This window comes from Thalassophryne amazonica, chromosome 14, assembly GCF_902500255.1.
Source record: "Thalassophryne amazonica chromosome 14, fThaAma1.1, whole genome shotgun sequence".
NCBI classification, from domain to species: domain Eukaryota; kingdom Metazoa; phylum Chordata; class Actinopteri; order Batrachoidiformes; family Batrachoididae; genus Thalassophryne; species Thalassophryne amazonica.
In genome coordinates, this window is record NC_047116.1 from 96,499,013 (window position 1) to 96,513,681 (window position 14,669).

Genomic DNA, 14,669 nt, shown 5'->3' on the forward strand with positions numbered 1-14,669 from the left:
ATGTGACCGCAAAATAAAAAAATTAAGTAAAAACTGAAACACTGACATTACCAACACATAAAAGTCCTGGCAGATAAAGGTGACTGTCGCCTGAGATGATACTGACCATTTCTGCTCTGCTGTCTGAGTGCAAATGAGGCTACAACAGTAACGGCAATGCCCGCGTCTGGAGGCAGAGGAAGGTGAAAAATAAGACATTTTTGATCAGTTTGGAACAACTTGACCAGCAAAAAAGAAAAAAAAAAAGCATAGAAAAATATTATTAAGGAACACAAAGTAATTACAGAAGCCCAAAAGCAATTATGACGGACAAATCTGTAAAAATATGGCAGCCTTACATGCATGAAACCTGCACTTTATAATCCAGATAGGGCCCCTGCTGGTGTGACTCAGAATGAGCTGAAAGTGCAGCACCGAGTGCATGTGTCTGATGAGAAGCAGCGCTGGATCTAGTTTAGTAAAAATTGATTCATTTATTTTTTAGAATTCGTTAATTTAAAACCCAACAACAACACGACCTCCAGAGGGCGCCGATTCAGAGCACAAACATCAACAAGAAAAAATTCTGTTTGACATGTTGCCATCTCGTCTTCATAAAATTTGAACCCAAACTTTATGGTTTCGTCTGCTTCACATTTTCACAGCGTCGCATGAAAATGGAAACACTCTCACACTCATCTTCAACCGCTTAGTCTAATTAAGGGTCGCGGGGGGCTGGAGCCTACCCCAGCAGTCATAGAGCACGAGGCAGGGTTCACCCAGGACAGGAGGCCAGTCTGTATCAGGGCCACAAACAGACAAACAAACACATTCACACCCACTCGCACACCTACCGACAATGTAAAGATTCCAATCCACCTAACCTGCATGTCTTTGGATGTGGGAGCACCAGGAGGAAACCCACACAAACATGGGGGAAACATACAAACTCCACATAGAAAGGTCACAGACAGGAATTGAACCCATGACCTTCTCACTGTGAGGTAACAGTGCTAACCACCGTGCTACCCTCATGGAAACATTCACACTAAATGACAAACAAACAACCAAACAATCACACCATCAAAGCTGGTGGAAAGGAAAAAAAAGAAGAAACATTTAAGAGTAATTTTATGATTTATTCTTCTCAATAATAACAGACCTGATGACAGGAACGATCTTAAGATGATTTATTAACATTTCGTACATTGTTTAATGGACTTAACAGATAAATTAACAAGAATGTACACGCTAACGCTAAGAGTGTGTGCACGCGGGACAACCTGAACGAGCTTCACTATGCTGCGTTCAGGCGCGGTCATAAAAAAGAGACCAGGACTGTCATCATCACGAGCAGCTGTATAATTTTCTCCTGTGTGACAGTGATGTGTTTACATCAGTGTTCCAGCTGTTTGTCCTGGAAAATGACCGCCGGTATAACGTTAATGAAACACTAACGGTACACAGTGAGGTGCAGCCTCAAAGCGGGCGGAGTGACCTTCATGAAGAACGGGACAGGACATGTTTCATTATTTCACACATTATGTGAATATGACACACACACACACACACACACACACACACACACACACACACACACACACACACACACACACACACACACACACACACACACACACACACACACACACAACTGACCTAAAGGCCTCTGTGACTTCACAGACATTCTCTTAGTGATCTGAAGTCCTGATCCATGTGAAGTAAAGTGACTCTGCACAGAACTGGTCCTCAGTTTGTGCGTGCACAGTGTGCACGTGTGCCTCAGACACTGGACAGCACGGTAGACGTGAAGATTTGCTGCAGGATTTGGGGAATCTGCTTGGTGTCCATGGCAACAAAGGATCTTCCTGCTGGGAGGGTCTTTTGGAGTCTAAAAACAAACAAACAAACAAAAAAAGAGCACTGTTTAGATTAAAAAGATGGATAAACAATTATTCCTAAAATAAAAATGACAGACGAGAATTTCTCTCCAGTTGATTGATACTCGTATCGGTTTTGGTTGAGGTGAATCAAAGGCAGAGCGGCCCCTCGTTTGTGTCAAATCAAACCCTCAACTGTTCTCGTCTTGTTTATTTGTAAAATCCGCAATATAAAGTCCAACTGAAACCACAGACTTCACCATTTTTACATTTAAACCTCACATCATAGAAACTGGTCTTTGTGGAGCTTCTTCAAAGATGGATGTTCTGCTGTGAGGTCATCAGCACCAGTTCCTGCTCAGGAGCAAGCAACAACCCGAGGACACAGATACTGTGCAACTGACTGAAATGAGGATTGTAAGACTGCAGACTCCACTCACCGTCCAGACCGACTGGTTTTAAAGGGTGACAGATCCTCCACAGCAGTGCGCACGTGTACGTACCTGCACCCTCAATCCCACTGACTGGATGTAGCGAGTCGGAAGCCTGACACAACCCCAAGCTGGATTTAAAACCAGCACGCATGCACTGGAGGGCCGTCATATTGTTTGTCTGAGGGCAGAGACCCCCCCCCCTCCCCCAAGATTAAAAACCTTCAGACAAGAATCTGACAGCCATATTTACACAATCAGGGCTGACATTAGTTTTGGACTTATTAACATCAGATGATTATTCACCAAACTACCCTTCACCTACTGAACTGTAATTCTGATAGATGGACAAGTCCTGCTAATTTTTTTGTTTAATTCATGTGGAATTTTCCATTTGTTACTTCAGATTGTGCAGCTTTGTATTTATGTTCGAGCGCACACAGTGACACAAGCCTAAATCACGCCTGAAAGTGAGAGCAGTGTGTTGCTCAAGTTTTTTTTTCTACATAGTCATAAATATCAGTCACAAATTTTCTCAAAATATTGCGACATCATTTTTGCGGGCGATGTCGCCCACCTGTACCAGCCGGGTACTTTGGATTCCTGTGGCTGTGCTCGGCAGCTGAGCTTTCATCAGTGTCACTGCCTGCATCGGTCTTCCTGTGTTCTTGCGGCTCATGCAGCAGAAGGCAGGCGCGTCTGTGCTTGTTGAGACGAGGACCGTAGCTGCACAGATAACGTGGACTCTGACTCATTGTGTCACAGACTGCTGATCCGAGCCACTGAACCATGACCGCCATCGTCTGAGGAAAACACACCTCAAAATCTCACAATCTGATAAAGAACTGTTTCCTCAAAGAAACACATGGAAGGTAAATTCAGGTGGAATTCATACCAACATAATTGCTGAAAAGATGCAGCAATAATGATGTTAAAATATAAATTAAATGTTTTTAAAGGAACAACAGCAGACAGACTTAATTAGAGATCAGAAATCAAGTTGAAGTGACCTCAGTCTGATCTTCTTTCACTTTACATGTCAGTACAAAGTGAGATGTGTTAAAGCATACTGAGGCGCAGTGAAGCTGCTGCACACAGAGAGACATTCAGGGGCAGATACAACAGATTTTTTTGGGGGGGGGGGGGGTCACCCTGATTCATCACAATTGGGCAATCTGCTCATTAATGGAAAAAAAAATATTTTATGCTAGTAGTAAGCAACTCTTTCCACTGAGAATACTAACATAATAAAGTCAGATTTGCAAAGTGAAATATTGATTGTTTCAGGGAAACTTACAATAATGTCTTTCATCACCTGTGACGCCGTGTTTGTTTGTGCTTCAGAACTGAAATAATCACAAAATAACGTTTGATTTCTCTGATTTCTTTTTCTTCCTACTGCTTCAAACAAAACATTCCTTACCTTTCAGCCTGATCACCAAGGGAACCGATGAAGATGGCGAATGCATGGACCTGAGGGTCAGAGGTCAGGACCTGAGCGAAGCACTCCGGCCGGATGCCATAGCGTTCCACGTTGGCATCACTCAGCACCACCACAAAGTGCTCATCCGCCTCCTCTTGTGCCAGCTCCTTGATGCTGGCATCGGTGCCCTCAAGGGTGTAGTCGCCACTCATACAGAACTGGGCGTGGGCGTGCATGGTCTGCCGGGGTGAGGGGCGGAGATTAATGGAGAGAGCAAAAAACAAGAGTTTGCTTCTAGAGAGGTCAAGTTCTCTGAGCACCAAACACAGTGATGCCTTCCCAGAATGCACTGCATAAAACTTTAGGACTGTGCCAATGTTTTAGGCAGTCCACAAAGTGTGTCCAAACATTTCTATTCCATCAAAAATCAAAGGCTCCATTAGCGCACATGGAATTATCTGATTAAATAGTCAGAGGCGTGTTTTGGGCACAACATGAAATAAACCAATCCAATCATCACCTGTAGTTTCCCTTTAGATCTGGATTTGGCGCATGCTGTACACACTGCCTTTTAGATAACAAGTGAGAGTTACTAGATCTGTACAAAGCTGTCAAGCAGCAGCCACCAAAACTCCCTGAGGTGAAGCAACAAAGATTTCTACGTTTACTTTTATTTCCGTTAATGTTTGTTTTCAAAGTAGTTTTATTGCGTGTAAATGGAAAATGAACTGCATTTCTAGAATCAGCTCAAAGTGCTTTACAATTACACCTCACATTCACTCATTCACACACCGATGTCAGCATGCTGCCATGTAAGGTGCTCAGCTGCACACCGGGAGCAACTAGGGAGTTAAGGAGCTTACCCAAGGGCCACTTGAAAGATTCCAGCATGGCAGGAGTTTGAACTGAGAATCCTCTGGTCTCCAGCCCAACGCTGATCCACCAGATCATTTCCCTGTATGTGTGTCATGAAGAAGAAGACCTAAGTAGGCCCTGAGGCCCATTGATACCGGTGCTTATCTCCACATTCTGTAGCATCAAGTGGATGAGTCGACAACTTCCTTTGGAAAGGACCCCGGTCTGATACCATTTACCTCTCCAGTCCAGGCCAGTACCCATTTACAGGTGGGTGGACTGAGACAGTGAGTGCAGATTAAGTGTCTTATCCAAGGAGACGGGCTGTCAGCATGAGCAGGATTTGAACACAAGTCCACATAGTGGTAGACCAGCTCCTCATCCACTCGCAGCACAGGAAGCTGCACGTGAACCTGCTTTTACTCTGGACTGACAAATATAAATTTGGAGACGTGTGATGTGTGTAATATTAGTGTGCTTTTTGTATACATCACACTAATGAATGAATGAATGAATGAATTATGTAAAGCACACTGGGGTATTGCATCGCCAAAATACCTGAAATACATGGTGCTGGACTTTAGACCAGGTTTTGCTGGTCTACAGCAGTCACTTTCTGCTTCCACATGATACCAAACGCACCATCAGTGCGCCACATTTTAGACCAACACGCACAAGAACACAAAGGACTGCACGTGGACTTATGATTTAAAGGACCTCTGTGCTGGGCATAAAAATCATAACTGCGTCACGAGGACACTCCAGATGACAAGTTTTGTGGTGTATGCTCCCCCCCCCCCCAAACTTTGTCCAGGGACTCTTTAGGTTATATTAAGTCATGTCAAAGCGGGAGACATTTGATTTTAGCCCTGTATCCTGCTTTTTTTTAAAGGATGCTTGCATGGTTATAATACAGTGTATATTTTGCTATTCATATGACAATACGATCATATGGTTATTATGTAGGGGGCCAGTGATCAAGATTGGACATTGTTAAGCTGTAGAGAATGGCTACTGCAACTAGTGCAAAGCTATACTGTGCTTAGGTGATCATGTATCGTCCGTCGTGCGGCGTCATACATTGTCGTACATCCTTATACATTAGCAGGGTGGTATGTTTCAAAATGGAAAGAGGTACAGGACTCATTTCAGGCCTGTAGGGATCTTTAACAGGCCTCTGCCTCTGAGACATAAAATTAGGTCACTGTGATCTTCCTAGCATGAAAGCTGTAGAGAGTAGTTCATTAAAAATATTCATGAAACATTTGTGCATATCTAGGAAGTTTTCCGACCAGGTATTTACAATGATTTCAGTTAAAAAAAATATGGTGATAATCGTCTTAATACCAATAACATAAAATAATGATAACAACAACAACAACAATAATAATAATGGTTATGGCCATAAAAACAAAATTGATTTCTTGTAATTAAGAAAAAAGCATTTCTTTCTGCTCAAACACTGTTATTTTAGAGTGTAAATATGTTAGAGTGCATAAGTAGCATCTTTCCTTTGCCCTATGCTCGCAAACAGCTATATTGCATAGGTATATTGATATTCACAATGAGTTAGACAATATTTAGTTACTTTTCCTAGATTAACGCTTTTTCTAAGAGTGTAAGGACACTGAAGTACATTCGAAGCATTCGTACTTAGTCTTAATACATTTTTCATAACCTTCAAGTTTATATTATGAACTTAAAAAGACATTTGGATAAGAGTTTGTCATGAATTATATGCTGTAGAAGGCTGAAAATGGTTATTCTCTTAAACCCAAGTTTTCAGAGTGTAGACGTTTATGGATTCAATGTCTCCCGATCTTATATACTTCAGGACACTATAAAGTACCTCTGATAAAGTTTTGGCACTTTTGTATAAAAGTGCATGATTCCCCTAAAATTTGTCCCTTAGCCGCCAGACTACCCCTGGCAAAAAATTATGGAATCACCGGCCTCGGAGGATGTTCATTCAGTTGTTTATTTTTGTAGAAAAAAAGCAGATCACAGACATGACACAAAACTAAAGTCATTTCAAATGGTAACTTTCTGGCTTTAAGAAAGACTATAAGAAATCAGGAAAAATAATTGTGGCAGTCAGTAACGGTTACTTTTTTAGACCAAGCAGAGGGAAAAAAATATGGAATCACTCAATTCTGAGGAATAAATTATAGAATCATGAAAAACAAAAGAACACTCCAACACATCAGTAGTATTTTGTTGCACCACCTCTGGCTTTTATAACAGCTTGCAGTCTCTGAGGCATGGACTTAATGAGTGACAAACAGTACTCTTCATCAATCTGGCTCCAACTTTCTCTGATTGCTGTTGCCAGATCAGCTTTGCAGGTCGGAGCCTTGTCATGGACCATTTTCTTCGACTTCCACCAAAGATTTTCAATTGGATTAAGATCCGGACTATTTGCAGGCCATGACATTGACCCTATCTGTCTTTTTGCAAGGAATGTTTTCACAGTTTTTGCTCTATGGCAAGATGCATTATCATCTTGAAAAATGATTTCATCATCCCCAAACATCCTTTCAATTGATGGGATAAGAAAAGTGTCCAAAATATCAACGTAAACTTGTGCATTTATTGATGATGTAATGACAGCCATCTCCCCAGTGCCTTTACCTGACATGCAGCCCCATATCATCAATGACTGTGGAAATTTACATGTTCTCTTCAGGCAGTCATCTTTATAAATCTCATTGGAACGGCACCAAACAAAAGTTCCAGCATCATCACCTTGCCCAATGCAGATTCGAGATTCATCACTGAATATGACTTTCATCCAGTCATCCACAGTCCACGATTGCTTTTCCTTAGCCCACTGTAACCTTGTTTTTTTCTGTTTAGGTGTTAATGTTGGCTTTCATTTAGCTTTTCTGTATGTAAATCCCATTTCCTTTAGGCGGTTTCTTACAGTTCGGTCACAGACGTTGACTCCAGTTTCCTCCCATTTTTGAGACATATTGCTTTAAGTTTTCTGTCTTGACGCTTTGATGTCTTCCTTGGTCTACCAGTATGTTTGCCTTTAACAACCTTCCCATGCTGTTTGTATTTGGTCCAGAGTTTAGACACAGCTGACTGTGAACAACCAACATCTTTTGCAACATTGTGTGATGATTTACCCTCTTTTAAGAGTTTGATAATCCTCTCCTTTGTTTCAATTGACATCTCTCGTGTTGGAACCATGATTCATGTCAGTCCACTTGGTGCAACAGCTCTCCAAGGTGTGATCACTCCTTTTTAGACACAGACTAATGAGCAGATCTGATTTGATGCAGGTGTTAGTTTTGGGGATGAAAATTTACAGGGTGATTCCATAATTTATTCCTCAGAATTGAGTGAGTCCATATTTTTTTCTTCTGCTTGGTCTAAAAAAGTAACCGTTACTGACTGCCACAATTTTTTTTTTCCTGATTTCTTATAGTGTTTCTTGAAACCAGAAAGTTGCCATTTGAAATGACTTTAGTTTTGTGTCATGTCTGTGATCTGCTTTTTTTCTACAAAATTAAACAACTGAATGAACATCCTCCGAGGCCGGTGATTCCATCATTTTTGCCAGGGGTTGTACTAGTTTAGTGATTCACAGGATTGCTAAAAAAGCAGTTTGAACATAATAGTTTTGAGTTTGTAGCATCAACAGCAGATGCTACTATTATTGTGAACACCCCCTTTTCTACTTTTTTTAAACTAATAGCCCAATTTCATAGCCTTAAGAGTGTGCATATCATGAATGCTTAGTCTTGTTGGATTTGTGAGAATCTACTGAATCTACTGGTACCTTGTTTCCATGTAACAATAACAAATACAAGGTCTATTAGAAAAGTATCCGACCTTATTATTTTTTTCAAAAACCATATGGATTTGAATCACGTGTGATTGCGTTAGACAAGCTTGGACCCTCATGCGCATGCGTGAGTTTTTCCACGCCTGTCGGTTGCGTCATTCACCTGTGAGCAGGCTTTGAGTGAGGAGTGGTCCAGCCCCCTTGGCGGATTTTCATTGTCAGGAAATGGCGGAATGATTTGGGCTTTTTTTCCATCAGAATTTTTTCAGAAACTGTTAGAGACTGGCAGCTGGAAACCATTCAAAAAAATTTATCTGGCTTTTGGTGAAAATTTTACGGGCTTCACAGAGAATAAGCACTGTTACTACAGCTTTAAGGATGCTCGGCGGCCACGCTCTGTGCCGCCATCGAGAGCCACAAACCACCGGATCATTTCTAAACGGATGGCTCTGTGGAGCCGAGACCGTCGAGTGCACTTTCTCTGGTTATCACAAGAGCTGGACATCAACCATTTTCCGGCAGATTTCACTTTTAACAAGAGATTTTGTCATGGAAAGCCGAGCGGAGGCTTCGCGTCACGAACTAAATTGATTTTATCTGTTAGTAATGTTACATATACACGTCCTGGTTTCAACATCCAAAAGTAAGCTGCAATGAATGTGCGATACAGATCTGTGTGCTCAGATCAGCAACGACATCGACAGCGGGCGCCGTTCTTCCTCTCCCGCTCTCTGCCTCCGCTACGCTCGCTGTTTTAATGAGAAGCGGCCGGTACACCTGTTGCTGCAAGGACAGACTTCTTGCTGCAAAATCCACAGCACCGCACGTCTCGGCAATCGGAGCCCCAAAGCTCCATGGAAGCTGAGAGAGGTTTATATATTTTTAATGACTGGGATTCTTTGCGGGTCTCGCCTCCATATCCCGCGATGGTACCGGAGGCAAAAGACAGTAGATTTTCATTGCGACACCACTCAATCAAACGGGCGTATGAAAAAGTCCCCCAAAATAATTTTCTAGCACAAATAAAAGAAATGTGTACTCACCAAACGTGCCGCAAGACAATATGAAGTTTTAAAAAAAGTAGATCCTTCCGTATAAGACAAGAAAAAGGTGCAGATGCAAACTAACGTAAATCCACAAATTACAATTGGCGCAATGCATGCTGGGAGAGGGTCTTGTCCGTGACGTCTCGGCAGCGTCCATGATGAGAGGGACAATTTGCGGAGGGCTAAATGTTAGCTGTAAATTTGTCATTTTCAAATGAAGATTTCTCCGTTGAATGACAGATCTGGGCTTGCAGATTTACTTTACTACATTCAGAAGGATCTCATGTGTAAATGTAAGTCATTTTTTGTTCAAAAAATCTGACGGCATTTTTTTCAATGCAGGTCTCCTTTAAAGCTGTAGTAACAGTCCTTATTCTCTGTGAAGCCCGTAAAAAATTTTCACCAAAAGCCAGATAAATTTTTCGAATGGTTTCCAGCTGCCAGTCTCTAACAGTTTCTGAAAAAATTCTGATGGAAAAAAAGCCCAAATCATTCCGCCATTTCCTGACAATGAAAATCCGCCGAGGGGCTGGACCACTCCTCACTCAAAGCCTGCACACAGGTGAATGACGCAACCGACAGGCGTGGAAAAACTCACGCATGCGCACGAGGGTTCAAGCTTGTCTGACGCAATCACACGATTCAAATCCATATGGTTTTTAAAAAAAATAATAAGGTCGGATACTTTTCTAACAGACCTCGTATACTCAAAACCTGGATTAATCTTTTTAGTCACATAGCACTACTATTATTCTGAACACTACTGTACTTATTCATAAATGTTGACTCTTCATCAGGTTTTTCTCACTTTTGAAAGTTTTTGGGACATTAAATTTACACATTGCTGCACATCACACCTTTTTTGTCTGCTGTTTGAGTCCCAGTTTGTAGGATTCGATCATGATTGAAGAAAAAAAATTACAAACCTGAATCTGCGTGTCCACAAACAAAACCACTGGATGGACCATCAAACTCCATACTATCTCTGGTGTTTGGCCGTAATTAAGATACTGAACCAATGTTGAAGACGTACCTTGAGGACTTTTAGTCTCTCCTTGTTGTTCTTGGGGATGCTGTCTGCTTTGACCAACTCGATGTCGAAGCCGTCTCCTGAGTGGCCCATTATGTCATACTGGAAACGAAGCACAAATCTGTCAGTGAGACAACAAACCACATAAATCAAAGTAGAACATGAAACAAAGACACAGAAAGAGGTTTGTTCTTTTCCATCATCCTGATCTAGCACCAGCTAGCCGCGCCACATTAATGAACTGGACTAAAAACAGAAAAATATCATTTACAATCAGGTTTACGACTAAAATGAGGAGAAGAAATACTCTCCCTTCACCGTATTATTTATTATCTGTCTGGCAGTAGCGCTAACAGCTAGCTGGCTAGTATGACTCAGCAACAACTCATGCTAACTTAGTTAGTTAGCATATAGCTGGCTGAAACATGAGTGTGTTCATTTGGAATTATTATTGTGTGAGTTTGTGTGGTCTTGTGCTGTCAGTAACCTCACAGCTACGTTCTTCTGTGATTATCTGGGAGCAGCAGCAGCAGCAGCAAGAAGCCAGTAAAGAACCAACAACCCATCAGTGACACCAGGACAAATTACACATGCTAATTCCTCTTAGCATGTTATTTCAACATACGGCTGTTATCTCCTACACGGTCTGTTTCTACGCACACACTGGATCTGATCAGGTTCACGCTGGTCTATCAGAATCAAAGGGTTCCACCTGATCCTGCTTCTGTGGCTCCATCAGACCAGACTCAAGGTTTTAAGGTGGTTCTACAAAAACTGGCTGAATATTTTAAGAAATCACCTCAACACAGCAGCTCACAAACATGAAAACAGACAACATGGTGACTAAAATATCAATGAAGCTGTAAATAACAGTGACATGACAGCGTGACCGTGTCTGAATACAACCTGAAACATGACGAGAGATTTACACCACACTGATCAACTTTCACAACATTTAAAATAGAATTCCCAAAAAGACTGGGATGTACGTGTCACAGTTCTTAATTTGGTTCAAGAACTCATAGTACTGTGTGTGTGTGTGTGTGTGTGTGTGTGTGTGTGTGTGTGTGTGTGTGTGTGTGTGTGTGTGTGTGTGTGTGTGTGTGTGTGTGTGTGTGTGTGTGTGTGTGTGAGAGAGACTGTGTGTCTGTTTGTGTGTTATCAGATGCACTTTGACGCCACTGATGTGTCATAAAGAAGCCGCTACACTGACATGTGATCAGCACTGAGCTGGATTGGGTGTCACATCGGGGCCCAGAAGTCTGTCTCCCTTCTTTTACCCCCCCCCAATGAGATTAATGCTTCATGGCACGAACGGTTGGCTCCGTGGATTCACTCCTGACCACAGTGGAGGGTCTGTGGGTGCCTGATCCCGGGGCGCTGTGTTGTCAAAGGCATTACAGCTTCTTGAGGCAAATTAACTGGTGTGACTCAAAAACCTACCAAATCTAACCTTTTGGGTATAAAGTTACTTTGACCCTAATGGATCAGCCAAAGTCTAATTCAGTAACATTGGTTGGAATAGGAAAAGCATGGAAGTTCCTGTAGTCAGGCCGAGAAGAGGAGCTGACTGAGCAGAGGCTCTTGGCTGGATCCTGAACAGCACAGCTGCTCTATGGATCCACCACCTGTAAGGATGGCTACAGGGTCTGGTGGACCTGGTTGTTAAGTGCCCTCACCCAAAGATCAATTGTTAACTTTGCTGATGTACAGTTGTATCTTGGATGCACAGGTGACGTGGTATAGTGCATCTGAAAAGTATTCACAGCTTTTCACTTTTTCCACATTTTATGTTACAGCCTTATTCAAAAATGGATGAAATTAATTTTTTCCCTCAAAATTCTACATAATACCCCATAATGTCAATGTGAAAAAAGTTTTTTTTTTTTTTTTTTTTTTTTTTTTTAGATTTTTGCCATTTGTTTATTAAAAAAACAACAACTAAGAAATCACATGTCCATAAGTATTCACAGTCTTTGCCATGAAACACAAAACTGAGCTCAGGTGCTTCCTGTTTCCACTGATCATCCTTGAGATGTTTCTACAGCTTAATTGGAGTCCATCTGGGGTAAATTCAGTTGATTGGACATGATTTGGAAAGACACACACCTGTCTACATATAATGTCCCACAGTTGACACAAACCAAGCATGAAGTCAAAGGAATTGTCTGTAGACTTCTGCAGCAATGTACAGAGACATCCTGGATGAAAACCTGCTCCAGAGCGCTCTTGACCTCAGACTGGGGTGACGGTTCATCTTTCAACAGGACAGTGACCCTAAACACACAGCCAAGCTATCAAAGGAGTGTCTTCAGGACAACTCTGTGAATGTCCCGGAGTGGCCCAGCCAGAGCCCAGACCTGAATCTGGAGATCTCTGGAGAGATCTGAAAATGTCTGTGCACCGATGCTCCCCATCCAACCTGATGGAGCTTGAGAGGTGCTGCAAAGAGGAATGGACCAAACTGTCCAAAGATAGGTGCACCAAGCTTGTGGCATCATATTCAAGAAGACTTCAGGCTGGAATTGCTGCCAAAGGTGCATCAACAAAGTATTGATCAAAGAGCGTAAATTCTAATGAACATGTGATTTCTTCATTATTTTTAATAAAAATTTAAAAATAACTTTTTCTTGTCATTATGGAGTGTTGTGAGTAGAATTTTGAGGCAAAAAATTTATTTACTATATTTTGGAATTAAGTTGTAACAAAATGTGGAAACAGTGAAGTGCTATGAATACTTTCCTGATGCTCTGTAAGCTGGAGTCAACCATGTTCCAAACCTCAACTGATGAAGCAACCCCTCAGAGCTGTATCCAGACAGGCAATGCCAACCTAAGAGCTCACTGGCGTCCACCACAAATGAAGGAAGCCATCAGTAACCTGCTAAACTGCTGAAGCAGCTTTCAGGTTTTGAAACAGCAGCTGGACTAAAGCTTCATTGGCTGCTGAAGCAAAAACACAGGTGTGAGAAGAGTTTGTGGAGACTGTGGAGATAAAGCTTTAGTGGTTAGCACTGGTGTCTCACAGCAAGAAGGTTGTGAGATCGATTCCCAGTCTTTCTGTGTGGAGTTTGCATGTTCTCCCCGCATCGGTGTGGGTTTCCTCTCACAATCAAAAACATGCTTATTTAGGGTCTACTCCTTTCTCTGCCCCTGAGCAAGGCAGCATCTCTAGATCTGGAGCTGGTCCCCGGGCGATGGGACTGTGGCTGCCCACTGCCCCTAGTGGTTGGATTGTGTCTAACTGTAATTAGGATGGTGTTCATTGGACATAAGTTGTTAAAGATGGTTGTTGTGAGTCCAGAGACCTCTTCACCACATTTGAGAAACACAAACAACCTGGTGACCTGTCCAGGGTGAACCTTGCCTCTCGCCCAATGACCACTGGCCCATAACTGGAATAAGCAGGTTTAAAAAAAATGGATGGATACAAACTGATACTTCATGAAACAATCTTTTAAAAGCTAATCCTAAAGCTGTTCTACTTCTTATTTTTGATAAAGCAAAACCTCAGAGGAAGTTCCGTCTGTTTGGTGAACATCAGGTGATGCTCAGAAGATGCAGACTCCAGCATCGCTGTAACTTTGGACTTTGTTTCACAGGTTATGCAGAGTCTGTTGTGACCTGAGACATAAGGAGCAGCCGGGTGTCTCCAGGGAAGAGATGTTCAGGTACCTCACCTTGAACTTGTGCTCGTAGTTCTCCAGAGCCTCCATCACCATACACACGGCCTCCATGGAGCGCTCCAGCCTTCCGTCCACGCCGTTGAAGCGGTACATGCTCCCCGACACGTCGGCCAGCACCCTTAAACGCTTAGGTTTCTGCTGAGGACTACCGGGCTGCGAACAAAACACACCAGCACCATGGAAACATGAGGACCAAGGATCCAAACCACTTCAAGGAACAAAAAACAGAAATGAATCATCTATCACAAGGAACAAAGGCAAAATCAGAAAATTTACTTTTTTGTTCTTTGATTACAAGCAGGTTGGTTAATATAAACTGTGGCGTTTCTTGTGATACGTACTTTATAATGTTTTAGTATTTGATGGACATGCTAACATGCCTCTTTGCTCCAGCTATGTTAAACAATGTGGCGGCCATAGCCTAGCACGTTAGCTGTGGATTTAGTTATTGACTAGAGTGAAAGTGAGCAAAGAAGAAGATATTTTTATAATGTGTGCCAGATGCATGTTGTTATGTCTGACAGCTGGACACAGAGTGATACTAACC

The 14,669-nt window shown here is 42.2% G+C and overlaps 1 protein-coding gene across 1 annotated transcript; it reads right to left on the reverse strand.

The window, feature by feature from the left end:
• Positions 1-1,101: 1,101 nt before the first annotated feature.
• Positions 1,102-14,306, reverse strand: vwa8 (von Willebrand factor A domain containing 8). Its single transcript, XM_034186199.1, has 4 exons — positions 14,117-14,306; positions 10,441-10,539; positions 3,714-3,952; positions 1,102-1,870 (listed from the first exon to the last, which is right to left on the reverse strand). The coding sequence occupies exons 1-4, from the start codon at positions 14,213-14,215 to the stop codon at positions 1,762-1,764; spliced, it is 546 nt and encodes a 181-aa protein (XP_034042090.1). The 5' UTR covers positions 14,216-14,306; the 3' UTR covers positions 1,102-1,761.
• Positions 14,307-14,669: the final 363 nt, after the last annotated feature.

Coding starts and splice junctions, on each gene's coding strand:
- vwa8 (XM_034186199.1), bottom strand. CDS start 14,215: ATGTACCGCTTCAACGGCGTGGACGGAAGGCTGGAGCGCTCCATGGAG. Junction 10,540..14,116: donor ACTACGAGCACAAGTTCAAG/GTGAGGTACCTG, acceptor CTTCGTTTCCAG/TATGACATAATGGGCCACTC. Junction 1,871..3,713: donor CTTGGTGATCAGGCTGAAAG/GTAAGGAATGTT, acceptor GTTTGTTTTTAG/ACTCCAAAAGACCCTCCCAG.